At 36.7% G+C, this 27455-nt stretch overlaps 1 protein-coding gene across 7 annotated transcripts in view; it reads left to right on the top strand.

Moving 5' to 3' along the window:
* The first annotated feature begins 1463 nt into the window (after window positions 1-1463).
* LOC137389511 (protein kinase C and casein kinase substrate in neurons protein 1-like) overlaps window positions 1464-27455 on the top strand; it is a 28586-nt gene continuing 2594 nt past the window's right edge. The window contains exons 1-11 of one of the 7 annotated variants that reach the window (XM_068075531.1): window positions 1464-1542; window positions 6570-6892; window positions 11899-12101; window positions 16159-16296; window positions 19008-19133; window positions 22488-22588; window positions 24975-25095; window positions 25201-25376; window positions 25712-25771; window positions 26652-26726; window positions 27100-27132. In XM_068075531.1, coding sequence (XP_067931632.1) covers window positions 6679-6892; window positions 11899-12101; window positions 16159-16296; window positions 19008-19133; window positions 22488-22588; window positions 24975-25095; window positions 25201-25376; window positions 25712-25771; window positions 26652-26726; window positions 27100-27132 — 1247 coding nt within the window. In that variant the 5' untranslated portion in view covers window positions 1464-1542; window positions 6570-6678. Of the gene's footprint in view, window positions 1543-6569; window positions 6893-11898; window positions 12102-16158; window positions 16297-19007; window positions 19134-22487; window positions 22589-24974; window positions 25096-25200; window positions 25377-25711; window positions 25772-26651; window positions 26727-27099; window positions 27238-27455 lie in introns of all 7 variants that reach the window. The other 6 variants (XM_068075533.1, XM_068075532.1, XM_068075538.1 and 3 more) reach the window with 6 other exon arrangements.

Raw genomic sequence — 27455 nt, 5'->3', positions numbered from 1 at the left:
TAACGGAGTCCCTGAAGAACAAAATGATAATAATACAGATGGAGTCACTAGCGAAACAGATGAGGAACCCAACACAACAGAAGGAGAAGATAACTACGAAATAGCAAAACGAACCAGGAAACCCCCCCCCAGAATACAATAAAGAAACAGAATACCAAAGAATATACAAAGTGTACAGAATACCAAAGAATATAAAAAGTGTACAGAATACCAAATAATATACAAAGTGTACAGATTACCAAAGAATATACAAAGTGTACAGAATACCAAAAAATATACAAAGTGTACAGAATACGCTGGCAGTCTTGGTTGATACAAACCCATATTTATTACAGACTCATTTAGTACACACTTGCCACCAATAAAAGATAAACTCACGTTATCGACACACGTACTCAAAAAACTTTACATATAGTAATTTCCAAAAAAGAGCACATTAACTGTTACAGTCTGTCGTGAAAGAAATCAACTGAATCACAAGTCGATGCTCGTAGAAGCTTTCCCTCTCCTTTTAATACCGCGGCTTTTCCTAACTAAGGAGAAATGCAAGCAATTTTCTACTAACTACCCTGACCTTAGCTCTTTAATAAGCTGGTATCCATAAATTAGCTTCATTGCTTACAGTTGACAAACAAGTGCGAAACACAGGCTAGCAATAACTTTGCAAGACTATGAGAAGCTAACTCCTGGATTTCTATGGAAGGGCAAAGACCTGCGTTTGACAAACAGCGGTATATTAAATAGACTCGCAATTATAGCGGTATATTAAAAGACCAATAGCGCAAATAGCGCAAAAGCGCAATAGCGGTATATTAAAAGACTCGCAAACGCGTAGCCTGACCACGTAATTTTACCACAGAAATACAGACTTGTGCAGAAAAACCAAGCTCGGGCCAATTATACGATCACCCAGTTCACTGAAGGGTTTATCAGGCTAATATAAGATACAAATCAAATAAACATTCTCGCTTTAAACATAATATTATTAGTTTATAGTAATCTGCTAGCGAATGACTGTTCATTTTATAAAACATTCCTATAGGTTAGCCGTTAGTAGTTAGCAGAAACAATAACTACAAGGTATGTTATCCAAATGAGTTTACACAAATCAGGTGTTGTAATATTTTTATCCATACTGATTTGAAGACGCAAAACAACGCTTCAACATACTGTAATTATTTTAACTACGTCTAGGTTTCTGATCGTTTTGGTACAGAAAAGGTAATAAAAGCAAACTGCTTAGTGATCGTGCGCTCCATTTGCCACCTTTTTCGTCATCATTGAGAGGCGATCGACACCATTTTGCTCCTTACGTTTTGTGGATTTAAGGTTATGTTCCGGTTCATTGCAAACGCTTAGTAGATGTACGACTACTACAGTCATGTACAAAACTTTTGTTAGCCTGTGAGTGTCGTATCTAGACATATTGTTGTCGCTCATTATCTGCTATTCATTTGCTGCGCAGCAGTTCTTATCCGGTCGCAGAGGCTGCTCCAGTCAGATGATCAGTGTTTCTGACAATTATTGGTGAACAGTTCACAGGTTAGCCTTACGATCATTTATCTTGCTCATAATAATCTACTTTCTGATGAACGATTTGACATTCACTTGGTAGACTTCTTTAGTTTATTTCTATAGCTTTTGAATGATCGATACCAATGCTGCCCCGCCCAATCGCAATTATTAGAGTTCGAGTTACATGCTTTTCAACACACTTATGCCTTTGCTTTACCGATTTATTTGCTTTTGACGATATTATTTGTTTTACAAGAGTTACTGTAAATAGTTTTCTTTCAATATTTAGTCTGTCGTACGGAAGACGTTGCTCGTGGGAGAGATGTTCGACTATTTGACTTTCAATGCTCCTACCGTAGCAGCATGGTTTAACCTTGATTGATTGTGTCTAAAGATATTTTAGTTACGGTAGTTGGTATTTTGTATTTAAAAGGGTAGCTCTATCGTGTACTGTATTAGGTATATAGAACGTTTCTATAGCGTATACCTAATGCGTATTAGGTATATAGAAACGTTCCCTTTTTTCTATTGGCAAATGTAAATGCTCAATAAGTCTATATCTTTATAAAGTAGTAATCCTAATGCTTGTGAATTACTCTCAATATCTGCCGCAACAAAGGCATGTAATATATAGTGAGTGGCAATATCGTCTAAGGCAAATAAGGAGTATATTCACAACTTGTAAAAGAGTGGCCAATTTATAGTGGAACTGAATAGTCATTCAGCATTGTAAGCGTGCTTGTGTAATACCATATTCATTTTTTAGTAAAACTGAAGTTAAGCATGCTTTATATTGCTTTTTATCTTATTTAAGTAGTAAATAAACAGCTGAGGGATAATTATTTTACTAGCAGGTATTGCGTTCACGCTTTAATGCTATATGTCACCATATCCAACTAACAAATGCTAAACTACTATTCGCAGTAACTTACATGCGTGTTTAACAATTAGGTCGAGAGACGTTCAGAATCTGCTACTCATGACTATTGCGTACTTAAGGCAGTGACCTTTGCATCCATTAATGTTTGATGTAATTATAATCACTATCAATGGTTTACAGCTTATTGTCTGACTTGGCTTACCTAGCTATTACTAGTTGAAGCATACTTGTAGTTGGATGGCTGCTGCCTACACTGTAGATAACAAGTTGGAGGATTTATTCTTCATGTAGTGCTCAATTAACAATGTGAGTCGCATGCAGTAAGTAAGCCATGCGCTAAAAACATACTGCATTGTTTTTATTCTTAACGATAAGTTCAATGGAGCACTGCTTGGTATATTATTTATTCAGTTCTTTACAAACAGGTTATTTTGTGGCTTGTCTAAATAACATGCATTTAGGCCCTATTAGGGCCCTATTAGGGCGTATTACTATTGATAGCTTAATGAATAGCTCTTACCTGGTTGGTATTGTGTATATACCCAGTTTAACTCATCTTCATTGTTGTTCTTTAGCCAAGACAAACGCTTCATTGTATTAACAAACATGGATTCTTGGTACTATTGAGTAAGATTTGTGGCTACAGTGTATGTGGTTTGGAAACTCTGCAATCATCACTCACTAATCAAGTGGCATTTGATATTTTCTAAATAGGTTGCAGTGTATCTCCCTGCGGAATGGGATGCCACTCATTTGTTTAGGGCTGGGGAGAATACGATATCATATTATAATTATTTACTTGAATTGCGTGTAGTTCAGTGGCATAGTCAGTGATGCTGCCGTCATGATCGTTTTACTTTGTTTTTATAAAAATGTTGTCATGGTCATCAATCAGTGGGTGGAGAAGCTGCAGATATAAATCAGAAGGATCTTTGTGTATTTGTGTTTCATTGAAGAATGTCTAACTCATTGGTGTAACTTAACAAGAGGCTAGCTTAATGTTAATTCAGTACAGTACTCCCATTGTAATGAACAACAGCAGCTCTCTGATGTATTGATACTGATGTAAACATATGCAAGAACCAGAAGCTAATGAAATGAGTCATGAAATATTGAATGACTTTTATTCTATGTAGTACATAAAGAGATCCAAGTTCAGAGAGATATTAAGAAAGAGACTGTCAAGGCATTAATTTTATTTATAATAGGCAGTGAAAAAATAATTTAATCTCTCATTAATGCAGATGATGACTCATCTGAGTGTAGGTCTGACTAGGGCTATAATAGTTAATGCGACAACAGTGATGGTTATAAAAAAATTTCACATGGATCCTTCTGAGAGAATAAGTTATAGTTTTTCTTTGAAACAATTTTTCATCGTGATTGCTGTACTCGCAGTAAAATCTTCATTGCCTGATTTCAATGTTGAAATTTGTTCATGTCGGCAGTTTTGGCTTAAATAATGAGCTCATAATTTGGCTAATAATTCGATGCACATTGCAAGCTACATTTTAGAAAGCATCATTGTTTGCTTATTTATTTAATAAGGAGCCGCAACTGAAATGTTCTAATTTGGCATCGTTCTTTATTTTGATTCAACAGAAATTATGTCTGATATTTTATATTGATAGTTGATTCACAAAATCCTAGGGCAAAGTTTATATCTTTTGTTCCATGCTAAGTTGTTAGCTGAGGTGCGTTCAAAACATAACCACCAATCATCTGCATGTTGGTTGGAGTTTTAAGGAGATGTTGTAAGTTGTGGCCTATCCTTGATATACTGGCTCATATACACGTATCAACAAACTTTTTTTTTACTGCGGTGTCGCATCATAGAGACTTGCACTATTTTCATTTTTAGTATTTTTTATGTATGCCACTACTGCGTGTTCTGTGAGAACATAAACATTCTTGAAATCTCAGTAGAATGTGTAGCTATCTCATGGCTCGCACTAGAATGGGTGAACCGCAAATTGCTCACTCTGTCTGAGTAAAAAAAACTGTTTTATGCCACAGCTTTAGGTTTCGGGAAAGTTTTTTGTTTATTATTCATTTGTAATGCCGCTGGAAATGCCAGATTTCAGTCACTAAGGAAAGTACAAACAATGCAGCAGCTTTAATGTATTTAAAAATATCTTAGGTGTATCGACTTGCAATACTAAACCTTTATGCTAAAAATGGATTGTTTTCATTCACACTGCGTGCTTAAAATTTAATAGTGGCTCATGCCATTTAAGATTGTCATCTACAGTAAGATTTGGTAGATTCTGTCTGCAGTTATTGGTATTGTTTGCAGTGTTTCACGCACTTACCCCAGTACATTCCTGTGTTGTGTATTGACAGTAAAAGGGGAGTTGTGCAGAATTAATTGACCTCTTACAACGTTATTGATTGGTGTCCAGGCTTGAAAAGGCAGAGTTATGGGAAATTATGAGCTGTCATGCATTAATTCACTCTCAGCCTTATAGTATTAGCCTACAGATAATCAATGCTCAAGTAGGAGTAGGAACTCTGTATTCCTAGGAGATCAATACTATTCTCCCCATCCCCTGATTGTATATTGTTGGCTCTTAAAAATTCTTAAATACTTTTCTTGAAAGTAGAAATTACTTAGGAGAGGGCCTGAAGTCCGTCTGATTGGCTGTAGGCACGTTCGGTCTCATGAAAGGATTGGCTTATCAAGAGTCACTGGTTTCCTTTTAGCAACAAGGTTTTTGTAATGGAGCTTTGCCAGAATATTTGATGCAATTTTTTTGTTTCAGCAAAAACTATAGTCGAGATATTGGCGATATTCCAAAAGGGAAATCAGTTCAGTTAGTAGCTACATAGGTCAAGTACCTGTGCCCGTGTTTTATGACACTCTATGCACTTCCTTTTTTGAAATAATATTTACCTTTGCTGTATATTGGCTGGTGAACTTTCCAAAGACTCTTCTGAATTATCCATTTTTATCATTTTTGCTAATTGTAATGGCACACTTGTAATCGCACGCTTACAGTTCTTGGTAATTTCAGTGAAAATGTGTCAAACAAATGAGAACACACTAGTTCGCGCATTAATATTCACTGTAATCACGCATCAAACTTTTCAGTACCTGCATCGGTACTGAAAAGTTTGTCATACCAGTCACTTCTTACACTTGTTACGACTTCTGACTCATCTCACACAATAGGAACAAATTATATATTTCAGTTGGTCTTATTCTTTCTTGTTCTATCCTTTCCTCATCCTTTGGTGGGAGGTTTAACCCAGCGGCGTTAAGGGAATCCTTAAAGGTTGACTTGCAACAAAATTCACATTCCCGCCATTTGGTATCAAAAGGTTTACTATGTCTTACCAAGCGGTATTGTAGGTGCAAAACATGTGGAAATGTGATTACAAGCTCTTGAAAGCTCAAAATCAAACAGTTAATCGCAGCCATCACGAAAACAAATAGTTGAACAAGATGCGCTTCTGTTTACACTTTCATGCAACCTCATTCGTCAAAACATTTTCGCAAATATACTTCGCTAATTCAATAAAACCATGTCTATTGTCTTTACGTGTCATTTCATCATCATTGTAATACTGTCACTTTGAGCACTGATATTATATTCACTGAAGTCAGCACAAGTATTAACATAGTTGTGCTGACTTCATTATTTAAGTCAGCACAACTATGTTATGGTATACCATCCTTTACTTTAATCATCGCAAAATCTATCATAGTTCATATAATTGTAAGTAGGATTTGAATGCCATGCGTGTGTTCCATCCACATGCTCCTTATGCATAAGGAACCCCTAGACCACTATTGCTGTATTAAAAGGGGACACAGGCAATGTGAAGCTGATTATAGCAATCAGAGTGTAAGCTTTGGGCTTCTTCTGTTACTCTCTTTAATATATCACGCTGTGTTACCCTTTTAGCATTCAAAACACGATATCCTTTTGTTTGCTCTCCCTTGGAATGCATTCAGTTCATTCATTGGCTTAGCGTGAATAGCAAACGAGCAAAGAAACAGGCTTGTTATTAAGTGGGCGGTAGTCGCTTAGATGGTTGTCAATTTTATAGCTACTGACTGAAAAAGAAGCGCTGGAGGTTTAACTCATTCATGTTGAGATAAAAATCTCCATGAAACATTGTGCGCATGAAAATCCTGTCCGCAGCTGTATTGTCAAGTTTTCTATTGCAGTGGACCAGAAAGCGTCTGATCTGCAAATGCAAGGTTGGCTGTGCTAACATCGCCACGCTTCCGGAGTTGTCCTTTCATAGAAGCTGCGTAGTATCCCTAGTTACGTACAATGTCAGTTAGTCAAGAAGTTATACCCTATGATGAGACGGGAGGGTCTTTCTGGGAGATCAATGGATTTAAAGCGACCTCTAAGAGAGTGAACGATGGAAATAGCCTCTGCAGTGATCTAATGAGTATGATAAAGGAGAGGAGCGAAATAGAGAACAAGTACTCAAGCATGCTTAGGCAATGGAGCAAGAAATGGTATGACCAAATAGGAAAAGGTGGGTGTAACTCGTAAAATTTGCTTATCAATTTGCTGGAGTGACTTCCATGTTTGTATAACTGGCTCATTTTACAACCTTGGATAAGTTTTTAGTAAATTTATTGTACTACTTTCTTAACATATTTCAAACACTGATACAGCATCTCACCGTTTTTAGATAGTAGCCTAAATCTTTACTATAATAAGGACCGCACCCATCCACCTGTTTGAAGCAGCGTTAAGGGCGTTAGGAAAAAAATTGTCTCCCGCGGGAATTGAACCCGGATATTTCGTTTTGCAGACAGGCTTGTTACCAGTCTGCATTAACTACTGCAGTCTCCGCTACTCAATCACCTTTCAGCATCACGCCATAATTGTGCACATATTGTTTATAAATACATGATGATCTCTCATGGTGCAGGGAACTGCCAGCATACCACTTGATATAAAATCATCAGGATACTTTGTGACCTAGTAAGGATTATTAAAATATTAGTTAAAATATATATACAGTGAAACACGGATAACTCAAACTTCAAGGGACCGAGCAAAAGTGTTCGAGTTATTAGAGCGTTCAAGTTATCAGGACAGTCATAAGTGCATGTATTAATCAGTAGATACATGTACATATACAAACTACATATCAATCAAAAGCATAGATTGCTTGTTGCAAGTTAAAGGGTCTCTCATGTGAAGTTTTAAATATTTTTAATCAGAAAGTATAAATATTTTTCTATCACTTGAGATTTGTTTGTTGCTTTAGGTGATGTGACTGCCAGGACGTTCTCAGATTGAAATTGGCAAAACTTGATCGCGGTTAAAACGCTCAGAAAAAGTGCATACGTATTTTTCTACCGAGCGTTTTAACCAAGATCAATTTTGCAGTAAGTCAGTTATTACAAAACTGCTTTACTATTAAAAACCCATTATCAATTTTGCCGATATTACTTTAAAGTTATCCAAATTTTACCTGGCTTTTCTTGCTTTCGGAGGGCTTATCGCTAAGCGGATGTTTGGTAAAATTTGATTTTTGCAAACCTTTAGAAAAGTCGTTAATGAAAATATTTGCCGATGTTGGTAATAACGAGGCCTAAGAACTACTAAAAGTCGATGTTTATCTCTATGGCTTGGAATAAAGTGATATTCTAAAGCGATAGTAACAACCGTCTCGGTAGCCGTTTGGCAAAAAACTGTTCGAGTTAACGGAGTTTCGGTCGAGTTATCTAAAGCCATTTATCATTGTGTGGGAACGGACCAAGCAAATCCATTCGAGTTAACCATGTGTTCGATATATCCGAGGGCGATTTATCCGAGTTTCACTGTATGTCACATGTGTTCAATGGGTCCTAGAGAAATATTACATTAGTTCATATTTCTTATTAATAAGATTTTGAATAAAAGAGAAGATACTATTAATTTTTTCGTTCGTTACTAATAATAAATAATAGATAATTGTTGATATATATTCATGACCTGTTGGCTATACTGTTACTTAAATTTGTTTAAAAAAAAAGACTTTTATTCAAGGTAATGTGAAGAGATGGGAATTTATTCTTCATTGTATGCATGAAATAAGATGTTTTTCTGTCAATATTGGGGGCGTTTCATGAAGTTGTATCATCCAGTTAGTCTTGAAAATGAAGTTGTCTGCACTATGAAAGAATACTTATTCGCCGCATAATCACAATTAAAAAACAGATTTCTGTTCACTAAAATAAATAGTCAAAGGTATGATACTAGTCTATCCAGAATGGCACACATGCATATCAGGTCACAATGCCTAACCTTTGCAGCAAGAATAATAGCCTTAGGTCCTGCGCACAGCAGGTTTGATTTTAAGAACAATATTTCATGTACAATTTGCCCAATTAGGGAGTTCAACAGAGATCTGTTAGTTGGCTGTCCCAAAGACTCCTCGTAACAACAGTAATAACTTAGTTGAGACGGCATAAGTACAGGAAGCTTGGTAACTCATCTCTTGGAAATCCTGTGATAAAAAAGTAGCTCTATTTTCCGTAAAAGGTTGTTTCTTAGAAACACAGTGTACACACGAAGGCACAGCCATAGAGAATATATATTTCATCAAAACTAGCTAATTGCTGTCTTACACAAAGTGAATTGGAAGTATATGCAATAATAGATCTTCTCTGGCTCCTGAGGTGTTACAAGAGAAAGCTAGAGCAGCCCAGTACTGCAATCAGAGAGCTCCAGGGAGTCACTTGAATGCAGAAAGTATGATATAAATAGGTGCATTATACATGACGTCTCTCCTGCGCTGTCCTTGTGGGATATTTCCTGTATTCATATTATCAGCATTCAGTTTTGTCTCTTTATGATACAACACCAACTTCTCATTGCCTTCTTATTTAGTTAACTCATACTTTCGTTTCCTCAACCATTATTAAGGACTAGCTCTGCCACCCAGCGTTGCCCGTGTAATAGAAGAGTCTTTGGACAGAAAATTGATTTGTATTTAACATACAACAACATTTGCCACTATAACTTTCAAAGTGCATATCATGAGAGAAGTGTGTTGTGTAGTTGAACTAAATTAAGAGAAAAATAAAAACAGCTGTAAAGGTTTTAAAACTTTTGTCAAACAACTGTACCTCTCAAGCTAGTAGCCTGGCATATTGCCAATGGAAACTCCACTAAGCTAGTTAATAAGGTTAGGCTTCCAATGCCGATAAGCCATGACTTTGAGTCTGTATTGTTGTCCAGCTCAGCTGTTCTAATAATAGCTATAGCCGGATTTCCAACAGAAGGACTTTGAGAAATGTATATATAGATAGAAGATAGATAGGTAGAATATAGATAGATTGGCTGCGCTGGATTTATCTTAATGTCTCAGACAATTGATAAATTCACAGTAGCTTATTTGTCCATTTTTGTGTCTATCAAGAGTAAGGCCTTCTACATTTTCGGTAATTTCCAATTAAATATCTTAATGCTTTTTATGACCGACATCACTAGAATACTTTGTAATTTTCCTCAAACATAATTCCAACTGTATGTCTTGAATGTCTGGCTTCCATTGGCTAGTGTAAAGTGCTCAATTCGTAGACCGTATTCAAGAGAAAATAACGTTCACTGAATAAAAGGTTTTTTTCTAGAACCTTTCTCAAAGATAGTGCTATGGATTTTAACACCGTTTTTGTATTGAGCATGAAATAATTCTGATAGCCATCATTACTACGTCTGCACTTAACAGAAAATGGTGACTGTGTAAAACCTCATGCGGGGTCCGAAGCAAGTTAAAAGCAAGATTGTATTTTCATTTTAGCAGATTTCATTCTAAGAGCCTTATTGGTTGAACAGCTAACAAAATTGACGACAAAAATACTATTATTGTCGACACTTGTTTGAAAGAGGCAATGTCTGGGAAATACTTGACTACACTCCAGGAAGAGAGTTAGTTTAGTGCATCATTCATCACAGATTTATCAATTTATGGCTTATCACGAAGTTTATGACACGACCTCCAAAAACACAAATTTAGGTACTACTTTGGTGACCGGTTCACTAACATATATCAAACTATCTACATTACTAACCATGAAGCACAAAGTTAGAATTTTATTCCGTGTTAATCGTCATTAGAGGAAAAGAAGAAAATTCAATATGTCACATTTTACCATAAATTCATCAAGCTTATCTGAATGCTTATCTGAATGCTTCTCTGAACCAATATTTCAATAATAATTCAGTTTAAATTTCTCTCTTATCCTATGAATTTTGCCTACAATATGTGTATAAATTATGTAAGATAGAGTTAGTCCTCGGGTTACAATGGTCTCAATTTATGCTGTTTTGAGGTTACTTATGCGTTTCATGAATATATTTAAAGTAATATTTAACATAATTAGTGTCGTAATCGATGTAAGCAATTGTAAACCAGTATCTAGCGTGCATGGTATGAATACACTTTGTTACGCTTGTGTGGAGGAAGACGGCATCAATGCATCACTGTTTCAGTGACACACCATTTTGGTTGCGTGGGTTGATTCTCCAATCATTTTAGTATTTTCCGATTTAGACTAAAATTGGAATTACACCACGTCTGAAGAGTGGATCAACGTCATAAGTTGAGGACCCACTGTATAGCTTGTTCTCCAGTTTAGTATATGCGTTATCTAATGGGCAATCATGTTCAGGCCCATACGCTATTTGTATCAATTTAAAAGTAGCAATCAAGGATTTTCTCATAAAATCATTTCTTTTCTGTACTGAAATGCCTTGGAATAAATACTAAGTAGCTCTCCGACTTCTACTAGCCTTGACAAATGACAGTGAGCTGTCATTCGTGTTTGAGTACTTAAACTGGCTGAATCTCGCATGATAAAGTGATGTTATGATTTTGAACTGATAGCCTAATTGTACGCCTCATATGTAAACAGAAGACCATGAGCAACGCGGATTATACATTAGATAGTTGACAGTAGTTAGTCAGCACTCGGGTGAAGTGCGCTTTGGTGCTGTCAAATAACTAATACCCAGTTGAGAGTGTTTAAAATAATACTCAGTTTTTAATTATTATACCATGTAAGAACCCACACTTTATAATGTTAGCTCATTTATTGTACTTTTAATATCTCATTCTCTATCTGTCATTGACTGTAGGCACTTGCTGAGCAATCATGGACATGTACCTATAAGCTAATAAGTTGTCCTCTCACTGCTACATATCCAGGGAACTTCTAATCTTTAAACTAGGCAGATAGGTTAGATGGTTATTCCTTATTACCTGTGGGCAGACTATAAAGGAGGCATAAGTGTCGTTTGGGCTAACAGACAAATTTTTATTCTAACTTTCTGAAAAGATAGGACTTTAAAAGTAATGCCTCCGAATCAAGTTAAACCCATGCAGTCTTGGTGGGTAATAACAGCTATGACTGACATGAAAAACAAGTGTCAGTCAATGGAAAGTTAAAATTGCAAAAACACGGCACAGCTATATTTGGTTTCAATACCGAATAAACACACAGTGTTTGATAGATGCATTCTGTTAAAGTACATCATTTTCAGGGCCAGAATATGGAACCACAGAAGGAGCATTCGGAGGTCTCTTTCAAGAGTGTGATCGACTCAGCAACCTTCACAGTAGAATTCGTGACCTACTCTCCAATGAGGTATACCAAAAGGTCAAACAGTGGCAGAAAGAAACATACACAAAGCAGAAGTTGGGTGGACTTAAACAGTTTAAGGAGATGGATGATGGCTTTACAAAGGTAGTTATTTGTAGGTTTTTATGGCGCAGACGGCATGTTCTCTTCAATATTTTAAACGGCAAACGTTATATGCAAAATGTTGTAGTCACATGTGAAGGCTTCCATTCTGTAAAGTATTCTGACTAGGAGTCGTTATCTCTTTACAGGCAAGTAGCCATACTGCCAGAGAAGACCTTAGGTAGCTAACTTGGATAAATTCTAGTTTATTATTAATTCGCAAGTAGACTGATGAACTAATAAACTAGAGAGTATATTTCTCATGGCTGTTAACCTAACCCCGCTGTTTATTGCTGTAAATTTACAATATCAGGCGATCCTTTCGGATATTACTAGGTGAACGCTCGGCATTGCACAGGTAATAAAAGTTTCTGCATAAAAAATTTATTTTTACTCGGTTAAGTTTTTTACTTAATAAATTTGAGTAACTTAAGCTAGTTAATCTTACTATAATAAGAGCTGTTATTATAACTTAAGCCAGCTTTAGGAAAAGATTGCATTATGATCATTAAGCGTACTACTGATGCGCGAGTATTTTAACCAATCGGCATTAAAGATTGGCATATGCATAAGTATGTTCACAAATATTCATTGCCATGGCCAGTTGGACACGTAGTCTAGTGGGTTTAGTTCGCCTGTTTGCTGACCTGGAGGTCCCAAGTTCAAATCCACTGTGACTCGGACTGTTCGTTCCTTGAACTTTATCGCTATAACTGGACATACGAATGACAGACAAACAGACAAACACCGAGATTTTCATATGCAGATTAACAGTAATAATAACCTTCTAAAGTCATGATGTTAAAATTGTTTTAAAATATTTATAAGTTTAACAATAGTAAATTTTGAAGGTTTTGCTTTGCATTAAAATCATGTTTCATTTTTCCATCGTAGCAAACTTGCACGAATTTGCATTGTAGAAACTAAAGCGTTGGTTTCAAAATAAACTATGTATCACTGAAGGCAGTTGAAATCTTCAAAATAAACTATGTATCACTGAAGGCAGTTGAAATCTTCAAAATAAACTATGTATCACTGAAGGCAGTTGAAATCTTCAAAGAATGTTGTTTCCATTCATCGGATTATCTTTTATAAAGCCAGTTTTTCAAAGCATTCAATCTTCTCAGTTTCCATCTACAAAAGAATGGTACTAAGAACCAATCTGTAAAGCGTGAAAACATGATTATACACAATTGGAAATACATGTACAGTCAAACATGGATAACTCGAACTTCACGGGACCGAGCGAAAGTGTTCGAATTATCAGAGCGTCCAAGTTATCAGAGCACTGTCACAAGTCCATGTATTTACTTATTTAACAGTAGATACATGTACATATACAAACTATAATATGAATCAAAAGCACAAATGGCTTGTTTCAAATTAAATGCTTCTAATGTAAAATTTAAAACGTTTTTATCAAAAAGTATAGATTTTTCTATCACTTGAGATTGATTCGTTGTTTGAGGTGATGTTATTGCCAGGACGTTTTTTAAATTGACATTGGCAAAACTTGATCGTTGTTGAAATGCTCAAAAGAAAAGACATCTTTTTCTTTTGAGCGTTTTACCCACGATCAATTTTGCCGATTTTTCTTGAAGTTTATGCAAAGATTACCTCACTTTACCTCGCTTCCGAAGGGCGATCGCTAAGCGGATGTTTGGTATAAATCAAATTTCACCAAACCTTTAGAAAAGTCGTTGACAAAAAAATTTTGCCGATGGTGGTAATAACGATGCTTATGAATTACGAAAAGTTGAGGTTTACCTCTATGGCTTGGAATAAAGTGATTTTCTAAAGCGATAACAACCGTTTCGGTAGCCGTTGGGCAAAAAACAGTTCGAGTTAACAGTGTTGAGTTCGAGTTATCTATAGCAATTTATCATTACGTGGGAACGGACCAAAGAAACCGTTCGAATTAACCATGTGTTCGAGCTATCCGTGGGCGAGTTATCCATGTTTGACTGTATATTGAGAATAATTTATTAATATGACAGCCACTCCTTTGTTATTGCACTCCCGAAAGCAATGGTAAATCCATAAAATTTGGAAGTGATACACTCCGCTCAATAAATATCACTTATCAAATGAGGAGTGTCTAGACATCCATATTTCAATGGCTAATATGGCCGACATATCTTTCCAATTGCAACTAGGCATTGTTACATATCTTATCTTTTTATTGGTTAATTCTGTTGGCTTTTAGCACAACTTTTCTGTTTCGGAAGTTTGTTGCAAACAGTAAAATATTCTTTGTAATAACTAATCATGACCAATAATCTCAATTTTTATAATATTTGATTTTTTTAAATAATTTTCATTGTGTGAATTTATTGGTCACTATATAGATATTGCGAGAGTTCTTACAAAATTGTGAGTTTGGAGAAGGTCATAAAGGAAAGATTGACACTAAGGCAACTGTATGGGGACCTTTAACATCCTGCATCCTTGGAAACATCGACCTCTGCAGCCACCCCCTTATTTTGTTATCTCGAGTTCTCTCACTAAGTGGTGTATAACACTCAGCCTGTCAGCATCTAAACTTATCCTAGGTTTGTTGGATAAGTGCTCTTGTTGATAGATGCAGCCGAACTGAGGGAGCGAGACAACTAACTAGTAACAACATTCTCTTGGCTTGTGTCGGATTATATGCTTACTTGCCTTTTATCAAATGTTTGGACAACCTGTTGAGATTAGCACACTGACACCAATGTCGACAATTATCTATTCGCTGCTAGTTAGGTAAACATTCCAGCGGAGCTATTCAACTCTATTAGTAGAGCCCAAGTTCCCTATGAATGAACCGAAGAAAACATGTCGCTACGATGCTTTTATTCAAAAACTATCTGCTTTTATATGTGGGGTCCGGCTAAAAAATGATTTCATTAAAGATGTTTTCAAAAAGATGTGACATGGCAATTTTACAAATTTACACCTTACTAATCTGTTTATGTCTTATTTTATGCCAAAACTCAAGGAGAACATTTCTGTTGGAAATTAAATTATCGTCATAAAGTAATACAAAAAGAGGTTTACCTTGCTCGGTGTGTCCTCTAAAAAATTATAGACAAATACAATTTTTTACTACTACATATATAATACCTCATATAAGTGTTCATAGTGAAAAATAGAAAACGGTAACTTTTTTAACATGTCTAAAGCAATTAAAAATGGGAAATTTTGCAGTTTGTGTAATATTTAAACAAGCTCGATCAAAAGCAAGACAACTAGCATCAAACTTTGCTGACTTACGAGCTAATTGCGATGGAATGATGATCTGACACGGTTTATATTGATAGACGGTGGTACGCAGTAAAATAATATTAATTAGCAAGGCGTTTTCAAAAATCAATGCACTAACAATGCATCAATAGCTTTTCATAGATGGATACATTTTGTTACTAATGATAAACTAGCTTAAACAACAATCTACAAAATCCTTGCAGAAAACTAGTAAGTTTTGTAGTTTGTTTTTTAATTATCCAAGTATGTAATCAGCTAGGTAATTCTAACCCAAATAATTTATGTTAGTCGTTAGACTGCACTACTGCTCATCTCCAAGAATGGCAAATGATTTGGAACTGTTTTATGAGGAGATAACTCCTGATAATAAGTATGTTTTTGTCCAGTAATGTGTTTTGCAAAATGTGTAGACATTGCCGTTATCACACCTTAACTAATGTCTGCCTTTGCGTCAACTGTTGCTAGCTTCTCTAATAGCCTATAGCTAGCTAAACTTGTTTTCTGTTAGTCACCTTGAAGTAGTTCTGAATGATTTTCTGTCTGAACTGCCTCTGGCTCTATTGAGTCAACCAAAGGTTGATGTATAAACAGCTGATTTAGACTATAGCAACCTGTCAAACAGTTTAATCAAGAGAGGTCATGACACGGTTAAAAATATAATTATTCTTGAGATGAGCTTCTAAGGAGCATTTTAGATTTGATGTGTAATTGAGGACAGCATATATCTTATGTCTATAGTAACATTGGGCCTATCTGAGTTTAACTAATGGAGCTTTAAAAAGGGGTAGTGTTGATTGCGAGTCCATGTTGTCGACAGGCACAGAAGCCGTGGGCCAAGAAGTACGAAAAAGTAGTGAAGACACGGGATGAGTTCCATAAAGCCTGCAAGAACCTCCGTACAGCTGAGATCAATGAGAGGAACCAGCAAGGGGACACTTCTATTTCAGAAGACCAGGTACTCTCCCAGAGATGCTGTTATTTCGGGTGGAGGAAAAACTCTCGCAGTCTCCCATATCTCCACTTCCATTTACCTCTCATTGCATACACTAATAGTTTAGTCTTCTTCCGCGCTAACCATGTGGTTTGGAGTTGTTTTTCCTATCTAAACCTTTCAAGTCTTGTATGGCCATCAGATCTTCAGTTTTTGTCTCAAGCTTCATAACTGCAATAATATACCTGATTCTCTGGTCATTCATGCCCACCAGTTTCAATTCAGTGATTCATAGCCAATGAAGTATAAAACATGTAGGTGTTTGATTGAGTGCTGTTAGATATATCAGTCAGTGTTGCATGGAGTTTCTTGCATGAGTTTGTTGCTCCTAAGCTTTGAGTTGGCCCTTCCTAATGGCTCAGTTTTTTAGGTCATGTGATGCGTCATGCTTCCTTATTCACACAAATGTTGGTCTGTTGTTATAGTATCAGCCTCAGGGATGAGATAGTTGTGGCATGCATGTGCGGAGTGAGTGTTTTGTTGGGGGAGTTGAGTTTTAACCAAACACACATGGGTAAAAATTTGAATACTTCTGTTGGCATATCGACAGGCTTGCTAACAACTTGGCAGCAAATATAGTAATTGTATGGCAGGTGGTACTTTTGGTTCAGATTGACTGCGCCGGTTACAAGCATTACATTCCTCTGTCTGTAGCCAAGGTTTCCCAAGTCTAATTATGTATCCTAGTTGTGTATAACCTTGCTAGCTGTTAGTATTTAGTCTCCAGTAGTTGGAATAAACTGTATCCACATATTAGATATGTAGCCTTCAGCTGTTGTATTTGCCAGCCTCTAGTTCAGCCATGTCTAGCGGAGTAGGCCAGTTATCTGAAATGCTGTATGGCTTTTGGTGGGAAACAATCCAAATCTCGACTGTTTCACATTTGTCAGTCAGCATTTAAATAGCCACTGGTCAGCGACCTTTTCTGCGTCTTTATCCGTCTGTCTATTGCAGGCTTTCTCTGTAATGTTTGCATAAGTGTGTGTGGGGGTTAGCTTATAAACCTCTTACTGGTGTTAGTAAGGCTCATTTTATGAATTGCTGCAGCCGATTACTTCTTGACTGGACCAAAAGCATCAGTGACAATGCTATGGCATAACCCCATGTTTGTTTGTTTGTTTATTTGTTTGTCTGCAAGGAATAGGGTGAAGTATAATCATCATTCTAGCTCATTTTTAGAATTACAGAAATCTAGTCTTTGAGCTCATATGGGAAGTAGGGAGGCTCACCATCCTTCATTCATAATAGTCTACAGATGTTTTTCAGTTTCCTTTGGAGGTAGCCTAATATATTTAGACTTGTTGACTTCATTGTATTTATTTTATTGCTGGTTATGCATAGTTCTGTAACGTCATGGTTGTGCTTTTCATCCCCAAGGAGTTCTTGTGCTGCCTAAGCTTCTGTGTCAAGAATAGTTTAAAAATGATATCTTTTATCTGCCCTCTGTAGATCATTCACTAAAGATTCACCAAAGATACAGCTAGAATGTTTAGCACCTGATAACCCTCCTGCCGCACTACTTGTATCTTTTTTGACAACTGAGAACTCAGTGCCGGCTCAGTGTCTGCTATTATCTGCAAATACTTAACAAATATTTGACTTAGTGCCAAACATGCTAGTCAAACTTTCGGCTATAGAAAGTCTTGACCTAATTTCTGCAATGCTTGTGGATTAGTAGATTTGGAATGTCCACTAGTTGTTGATACAGCAGTCATCTGCAAGCTAATTGGATTTTTGAATGCAGTTGCAACAGCGCTGGAAAAGATAAATTATAACTGGCTGGAAAGGATAAATTATAACTGCAACTCGATTGGTTAATTTGCAGCTGAAGCCCCCAAGTAGTCCTACAATAGTACTTTCTCCTCGTCAGGTGACTTCAGTATTCAATAGTTTATTATCTGTTTGCTTTTTAATCTATCGTTTGCTTTGTGGATATTGTAGAACAGCTAAGAGCAACCGACGCTTTTGAGTAAATTTCTCGACTGTTTTGTAGTTGCGTGCTCTTGCTGTTTGATATATTTAGATCTAGCGCATGCGCTTTATCCACAACCATATATCTTTTTCTAAGTTGTTATGATGCATGTCTGGAAGGTGTGTTGAACCAGCGTCATAGCAATCAATAGAGGTATCAATTGCCTCTTTGCGTCATATGCCTTGAATTTAATTACCAGATCATAGGAGGGAATTGTGCAGTCAACTATTTAACATTCAAATGTAACTCCCCTGACCCGTGCCTTTCCCTTCCTCATCTGTTTTTGTCCAACTAACTAGTAACATTGCCTTGTAGTAGTTAAACAACTCTTGTGTTTAGGAGGCTTTTTTATCTTGTACCTGGATTTGTTCATTACGAATGCCTTAACTTACGTTGTTTCAATTTCGAGTTTCTACAAGTTTTACATTGGCTTGAGTTGTGTCAAGTTTTAATAAATAGGTGACACCTGTGATTTTGCCATGAGCAGGTAACTCCTTTGTTTAAGTATGTGCTTTCGTTGGCGAGGGTGCGATTTCCATTGAATCAGACCCAGTTGTGTATAGATCGGTTTTATTGCCAGGATTACATGTTGGCCAATACTATACACTTGTCAACCAACACGGTCATAAATACAAATAATTTGCATTAAGTTTTAGTTTTTTTATTTAGAAATTAAATGTTCACGTAATCTGTTCTGTCACAGAAACGAAAGAATATTCTTAAAATTGAGGAGTGGGAGAACAAGAGGGATTTGTCTAGAAATAAATATGAGGTGGCGCTGCAGGACATTACAGACTACAATGCCCGGTATATGGAGGACATGACTGAGGTGAGTGTTGCTTAAAGATGTGATTGCCTCAAATTTAAGTTGATTTCAAAAGAAAGCATTTTTTTGTCTATCAGTTGATATGTTGTTCGTTGTGTTAGGCGATCTCATTGTCAAAATATTTGAAGATTAAAATTAAAAAAAATTGATCGTGGTAAAAACACTCGGGCCAAAAAAACATGCCCAGACTTGCCCAAAATGATGTAGCGAGAGGTACAACCTGTCTCAATCTCTCGTATTCACGTCGGCTATTGCGATAAAAGTGTAGTCCTACGCGGCTCTATTGGCATATATTTTATTTTGTATTTGCTCATGTTGGCTAGAATAAAGTTTTAAATTCAGCTACAGATACATTATTATGAATGTCTCAAACATCTCAAATAATGGGAAATTAAAAACTTGTCATATTCGCTTCCTCCAAATGCTGTGTAAACATCTGAGTACCGACTACGATTCTGCCGGTCTACGGTAATTAGGTCGTCGAGTTAACTTATTTCCGCACGGCCTTTGTATCAGCTAAGTTTTCAGTTGCTTCCCACCCCGGAAACTAGCTTCTAAACAAAATAAACACGCCACCATCTTTGAAAAGAATATGTTCGAATATATATGGAGAAACCAACTGCATTCCAAAAAGTCATGTATAGTCAACGTTATCTAGTCATTATTAGTATCAATTTGTAGAAAAAATTTACTGGTCACATTCGATTAGTTAATTCAAGTACAAAACAATTGGTTTTAGGAGTTGACCGAAATAGTGAACGCAAAACAACGTCAAGTTCGTTGAAATCAATTAACCCACCGATTCTGGCACCTGGTTGGCAGTTTGTGGACTCACTTGTTTTTACTTGGTAGTGTGGAGCATACAATCTTTTGAACTTATTATTTGGTCCGTTGGAATTGAGTCGAGCTATGCAGAAGTACCTGCCGATACAGCTCTGATTGCACTTCATAAATCCATCTATCAGAAACGATTTCAGCACAGATGACAACAGGGCTATGATGTGTTCAATATGTTTTACAAATCATGTTTTGCATTGTCTTCAACAATATTATTTTATTATATTTTGTTACAAGCCAAAAAATTTTCATCGCAGCTCAAAGTTTTTATTAAAAACACCCATCCAAGTCATGGTCATTCACATAGTTTCAGCTCATATAATAGGACAAATTAATCTTACTGTAGCAAACTCAAACAAAACATATTATGATTTGTGCAGCACACATTCATGTCTCTCTTTCCCATTTATGGCAGTTTCCAGAACTGGTCGGCTGCTTCCCTAGTGAACCACATAAACATCCTGTAACAATAAAAGAGATGTAAAAAATGTCATTCATATATATGTCGTTCCAACGCGTATCTACTGAAAACTTTTATTTTGAGATTGCGAGTGTAATTTTCAAAATGAATAATTGTTTAACAAAAGCATAAATACGCAAAGCTAACAATTCGAAGCTTTGTTTCTGAGAGTTAAGGTTGAGCATTGATCAATCGATGTTCCTCACTTTCTTGCAAGTGAGAAATGAACATAAATTTAATTTACTAGCTAAAAATGCCAAAGAAAATGTTAAGCAGTTGTTACAGCTAGGTGAAACGATAAAAAGTTGTGAAGCGATTAAAAAGTTATGAAACGATAATTCGTGATAGCAAAAAGTTATAATTTTACTTATTAGTAGATGTATTCATCACTACTAAAATTATTACCATTAGTTTAGAATATATGTAAAGGATACTCAAAATTAAAGATAAATTTACCTCTATTCTCCTATCTCTCTCTGCAGCATAACGCTGTTGACGACTGTCAGCTCAAACCATAACCTGTCTGCCTCAATTTTTAATCACCTGACACTCAGAAAACTTTGAGTCACCTTCGCTGAACTGAGCACTGTTACAATTCTGTTGTTCGTCAATAAAACTTGTCGATGCAGTAATTCAGTAAATTAACGATTTCAATTAAATCAGTAAATTAAATATCGATGTCGATACCAAAATCTACTACTAGTCGATTCGCATAACTAACTAGTAATAGAGTAAAATCCCTAACAACGAGAATCTTCGAAATCACAGACAAACCGTTTTACGAGCAATAAACATTTAATATGACCTATATAAAATGAATCACTCATTACGTCACGAATGAAGCACCCGCTCGAATCTGAGCTTTTTAAAAGATGGCCTTATTCAAATGCTTATATCTCTGGACAGGGTTAGTCTATAAAGACAAAAATGACATCAAATTGTAGCTGGTGTTTTAGCCTTTTATTGGTCTTAATTTCATTAAATCGACCTTTTTGACGCAACCACATCTTTAAGTCATGACATCGATTGCGTGCCAGCCACGTTATTTCTAGACGATCATGGTGGTTCACATCGGGACATTAGAAACTGACGTACCTTTGGTTGGTCAAGAGTTGATTTCTTACTGGACAGCGTTTCAATTCCATTTTGTTCATTTTCAGTGTAAGCGGTTTTTATTTTATATCTGCTCTCAAACCCCGGTGGTAGGTCTCCACACAGTTAATTATCCATTAATCGTTAAATATATTCTTACTCCTTACAGATATGTGAATGCCACTGTGGCCAAGTGAAACTGTTCACGAAATGTTTTGAAATAATTCTTTTGATTAAGTTTATTAAAAACCGAAGTTACTTCTTTTGTTCGGCTCATTTCATGAACCTACATTCTGGTTTTTTTGCAGTATGATAATTTCCATAGTCTGCACAGCCTTGTTTGATCAAAAGTATGAAAGTGTATCACAAATTATGTCTTATCCTTGATAAATAATTAAATATTTATTATCCTGACACTGTTTCTATAATAATGTGAAATCCAGCAAGGCTATCACACCTTTCATTTGACCAAGGTCAAATCTCATTGGTCAGTCATAGCAGATGTCTATAAATTGTATCATAGCATTGAGGTGCCATCAGTAGCTTATACTCACCTATCTTCTTATCTCGACTGACTGACTGACTGACTGACTGACTGACTGACTGACTGACTGACTGACTGACTGACTGGGTAGAAGCTTGACTAGCTAAATGATTAGTTGACTGACAACTAGTGAGTGGCCCATCCGTTCTGAGGAGAAACTTATACTCAACAAAGCCAGACTGTTCCATTTGGAGCACAGGAACTTTGATGGTTATGTGTTTGTCTGACATGTCTCTAGTTTCCAACTCTTTTCTCATGTAGCATTCTCGCGCTTTCACGTGTAAACGAACTTAAAATGATTCGCAGAGCTTATATGCTGAATTCGTTCAGGGATGATGTTATTTTTTGTGAGTCAAGTCTCAGTTCCGTACAACTCACCCTCTACCATAAAACTACTTCTTGTCGAACCGTTTGTTTTGCTCAGGTCTTCATGAAGTGTCAGGCATTGGAAGAAAATCGTCAAGAGTTTTTCAAAAGAGTGCTATTTGACGTTCAGCAGTGCTTAAATCTGTCAACAGACCCCGAGTAAGTATAAGCTACAGTTATTCATTTTGTAGGCAACAATACGTGTTTATATATAGTACTAGCTGTGCTACCCGACGTTGCCCGGGTATTAAAAATCAGCTTATAAACAATGAGAGGTAATGAGCGTTGCCTGCCACTTGCTATTAACCTGGCACATTGCCAATGGATAATTTGAGTAAGCTTATTAATAAGAGCTACCGCTTCTCATGACGTTACGCCATCACTTTGCGTCGTGGCGGAGAGCGGTAGCGTACTTGCTCTCATGTAGCGACATATATTGCCTAGTGAATCTATCAAGTTCGTGTGGCTGAATTACGGCATCTAATTACGGTAAGGCATGAGACTGGCGAACCGGAGGGTCAGAGATCAAATCTTGTGTGATACGGAGTCTTTATCCCAAGATATTAATTAATAGCTATATTAATTAATATGGCTATTAATTAATATCTTGGGATTAATTAATATCTATATCGTTGTGATAGCTATTAATTAATCATAGCTGTCATTGTGATTGTCCAATGTCAGACTAACGTTGAGATATATATATATAGATTAAAGATTAATGGATAGTATACCTATGTAACGGCCTTCAACAAATAATCAGCTTTCATTATGCTACTCTACCATCTTTGCCTATTCCTTCTGTTATACACTCCTTGCTAGAACAATATTCTTGCTGTCACTCTCTTCATACTATATGTGGTCCCTGTCAGTAAGCGCTATATATTGAAATACACTCTGATAGTATTCTATACTGTATACCATATGGAAATACTCTGTGATGGCACTCTACTGGTCATCTCTACAAGCCACTTGCTGCGCCTAGTCTGCTTTCATAGCTGCAATTACATGTACATCTGAAACTCAAATTACAATACCATCTATATATTCCTAGAGTTGTTCTCTAGTAGCAGAATAGTTTGGTTGCATTTCTATGTTGAGTGATTCTAACGGTGAGCTTGTAAACACTCCAACTATGTTCTTCCTTGATCGCTGGTGTCAGATATATATTTATGAAGTAGTCCCTGGTTTATTTAATTCACCATGCTCGCTAGCCAGAAACAAAGGGAATCGTTACATCATTGGAAAATTAGAGGTTAAGATTTCAGCATGAAGCGAGAAACTCCAAACTAATTCCAGTGTATAACACAAACAAAAAACTGTTTATAATTGTATGTACTCTCTCGACTGTCATACTTTATCTGCTTTTTGGTAGTGCTCCATATCCCCTTATGTAGTATTCTCTGGTCATGCTCTCTATGATTTCTGGTAGCACTCAGTGTGCCCTCTAGTCATACTCTGTATATCCTACATAATTTAGCACCTTGTACATCAATAGTCATACTCCATGTATTTCCTGGTAGTGCTTTATATACTGTCTAGTAGTACTCTATATACTCTCTAGTACTACTCTATATAATCTTTGGTAGTACTCTATATACTCTCTGGTAGTACTCTATATACTCTCTGGTAGTACTCTATATACTCTCTGGTACTACTCTATATACTCTCTGGTAGCGCTCTATATACTCTCTGGTAGTACTTTATATACTCTCTAGTAGTATTCTATATACTCTCTGGTACTACTCTATATACTCTCTGGTAGTACTCTATATACTCTCTGGTAGTACTTTATATACTCTCTAGTAGTACTCTATATACTCTCTGGTACTACTCTATATACTCTGGTACTACTCTATATACTCTCTGGTAGTACTCTATATACTCTCTGGTAGTACTCTATATACTCTCTGGTACTACTCTATATACTCCCTGGTAGTACTCTATATACTCTCTAGTAGTACTCTATATACCTATACTCTCTAGTAGTACTCTATATACCTATACTCTTTGGTAGCACTCTATATACTCTCTGGTAGCACTCTATATACTCTCTGGTAGTACTCTATATACTCTCTGTTAGTACTCTATATACTCTCTGGTAGTACTTTATATACTCTCTAGCAGTACGCTATATACTCTCTGGTAGTACATCTTAGTAGTAATTAGTATCTTAGTAGTTTTAGTAGATACGAATGACCTGGCTAGAACCTATTTTGCGGCTAAAAGATGATTTTAACGGCAGGCGTCAGTTATTTTGTTACAGGTCATTCCTCTCTACCCAACAGGCAATAATCTGTCAACGAATTAGGCTGATACCATTTCATATACATAGTGCATTGATAGATTTAGGCATTTTCTCAACACACCTCAGTCAACACAACTATTTGCATCTACAAACCATTTTCTGACACACACTGGTATCCATGTTTCAACGATCTAATTTTTTTTTGTGGCACCGTCGCCTCATGAAATCTTAGCGGTTACATGGTTTTATTTTTGGGCTCCTATTGTATAGTAGATGAATGCTGTTTTCTTATTTTAGATATTCCCAGATATACGCAGACCTACACCAGACAATATCAAATGCTGATTCTGATAAAGACTTGACCTGGTGGTCGCAAGCACATGGTATTGACATGGTTATGTTGTGGCCTACATTCGAGGTAAGAGGTGGGGTGTTTGGGCTTAGTTACTTGGCTTTTTTCACTGTAGTTGTGGCACTCTGTACATCGTGCTAGGAGTTGTCATACTCTGTATGCTGTGTCTAGGAGTTTGTGCCCCAACAAGCGCACCTTTCAAAGAAGGGAGTGAAAGGCCGACCTGTAGGAGAGGAGGGGATAACTCTGACGATGCTTCGTAAGGAGGAGCCACCTATGCCCACGGCTCAATCTTACCAAAATGATCGCAACCAACCAAACGACAATCGTAACACGTACAACGGAAGGTAAGTATAGTAGGTAGTATAGCAAAGCGAATCTGTGTGTTATTGTGTCATTACATATATCAAGTATCAGATGGTTGTCACTGCTGTCTTTCCTGTTTAGCCATTACAATCCGTATGTTGCCGTAGCTAGCAAACGTGGCATGATTAGTGGGAAATGTGATGCTATTGTTAACTAAATGGTATGTGGAGTTGTCTGTTCAGTGTGTAAAAAATCTCTTGTGGCTGGATTTTGAACAAAGCTACTTATTTGTAAAGCTGTGTGCAGCTAGGCTCACATTCTTGTGTGTTCGCTACGCTAGTCACTGTTAGGTAACATATTATGTCTGCATTGCTAGCGAGCCAGCTCAAGAGACGATAGATCACTCTCCGGTTGAGCAACGAGACTCAACCAGCAGGTATAATCCTGTCACCTGCTTCCTTTATTAGCACTCTCTCAGCCTAATTACTCTCTAATCATTTCTTTAGCTTATGAATCCAAAGATTTAACCAATTTCTCATAGAGACACCGTTCTATTAAAATCATCTTTGTATTACAACACATTCTTTGCATGCTTGTGAAAGCACAGGTAGTGTATGAATAGAGCATTTTGTCAAGAGGTGGAACTGAACATAACACGCGTGGTTGTTCATCTTAGGGAAACACTGCTGCTGAAATACTTGCGGTTGCTTTCTTCATAGTTTGGAAAATAAGTTGCTAAAATTTCATTTAATGATTTAATTGGTTATAAATCATGGAAGTTAACTCGGTTACAATTTTGAATTTGGGAGTTGTTTTATTCTTATTTTTTACCGCAAACATAACGGTTTACACTTTTTAATGCAGTCCTTAGTTTTTGCATAGAAAACTTTTGTTTGACAATAATAATAATGGAACAAGAATTGAGTTTAATGTCAACTGTTAAATATCTGTTGTTACCTATAATCAAGGTGAAAAACAGCCATCATATGTATTGTCTTGCGTGTCACAGGGGAGACTGCACTTACTCTTCCCCGGTGACAGAGCATCCTCTTCTGCGTGACTTCTTAGGGTAACAAGGACTAACAACGTGTGCCGTGCTGCCTTCTCTATTCTCACTCTACTGTAACATTTGACAGCACTTCATCTCTCAACTAAACATGCAACTCCTTCAGTTGTCCGCTTGTCGCCTTTAGATTTATTTGTTGTAACTTCTTGTGATATGATTTGTTATCATAATATAGGATGTAGATATGAAGGTTGGAGTGTGGAGTGTGGCTTTGGTTGTATTCAATGTCGTAGCGCTCTCTACTTTCTAGATCGGCTAGTTACTACGAGCCCTCGCTAAATCCGTTTGGTGATGCCGACACGAGAGAAGACTTCAGCGATAACGAGTAATAATACTAACTAACCTCTACCTTTTACCTTCCTGCTCGTTTGGTTCTCTATTTCTTTTGCATTGTGCTTGTACTGGAGAAGCGGTATGATGAATTGCATGCATAGATTCGAATTCGTAACTCTATGGAAAAGATAGTTTTTGTAGATCTATGAACTTTGTCTAATTCAATAATACTTGAGTTCATTTTTTTGTTCAAGCTCTAATGATTTTGGTGTTGTTCCATGAGTTAGCGTTAAAGTACACAGGCTAATATGCTGACTACTGGATAAGGGTGTGTAAGGCAATCCTGGTGCATGCTTGTCTCAGGGTTCTGGCACCGGCGCTCTAACTTGTAGTTGAAAGTCATGTACTCCTCTACTTTTGCCCAGGTGCATCGACTCGGGCAGTGGTTTATGGTTTCAGTATGTACACGAGTTTGCTCGCTGGGTGTTGGTGCTTAGCATGGTCTCTGGCGATTAATAGTCCTTTCCTAATCCTGGCAGCGGTCTCAAGAGATTTCTCAAATTGTGAGAGTTAACCATAATTAGACTAGTTCCTCCCAGCTATTGGCAGAGTCCTACGCATGAGTCTTGCCAGTTTTGTCTGGATCACAGTCTATTCGCTTGAAATTAGTCACAGTCCGCTCTCATTCCCAGTTTACGCTTTTTATTTGAATGGCTTGCTATTGTTTTTGCAGGTATTACGGCAGTTATTGTTTTTTTAGAATTTGCGTTGCCACAACAGC

The sequence above is a fragment of the Watersipora subatra genome, chromosome 3 (genome assembly GCF_963576615.1).
Source record: "Watersipora subatra chromosome 3, tzWatSuba1.1, whole genome shotgun sequence".
Taxonomy (NCBI): domain Eukaryota; kingdom Metazoa; phylum Bryozoa; class Gymnolaemata; order Cheilostomatida; family Watersiporidae; genus Watersipora; species Watersipora subatra.
The sequence above is the reverse complement of the archived record's forward strand: the minus strand, read 5'-3'. Positions and strand labels throughout refer to the sequence as shown.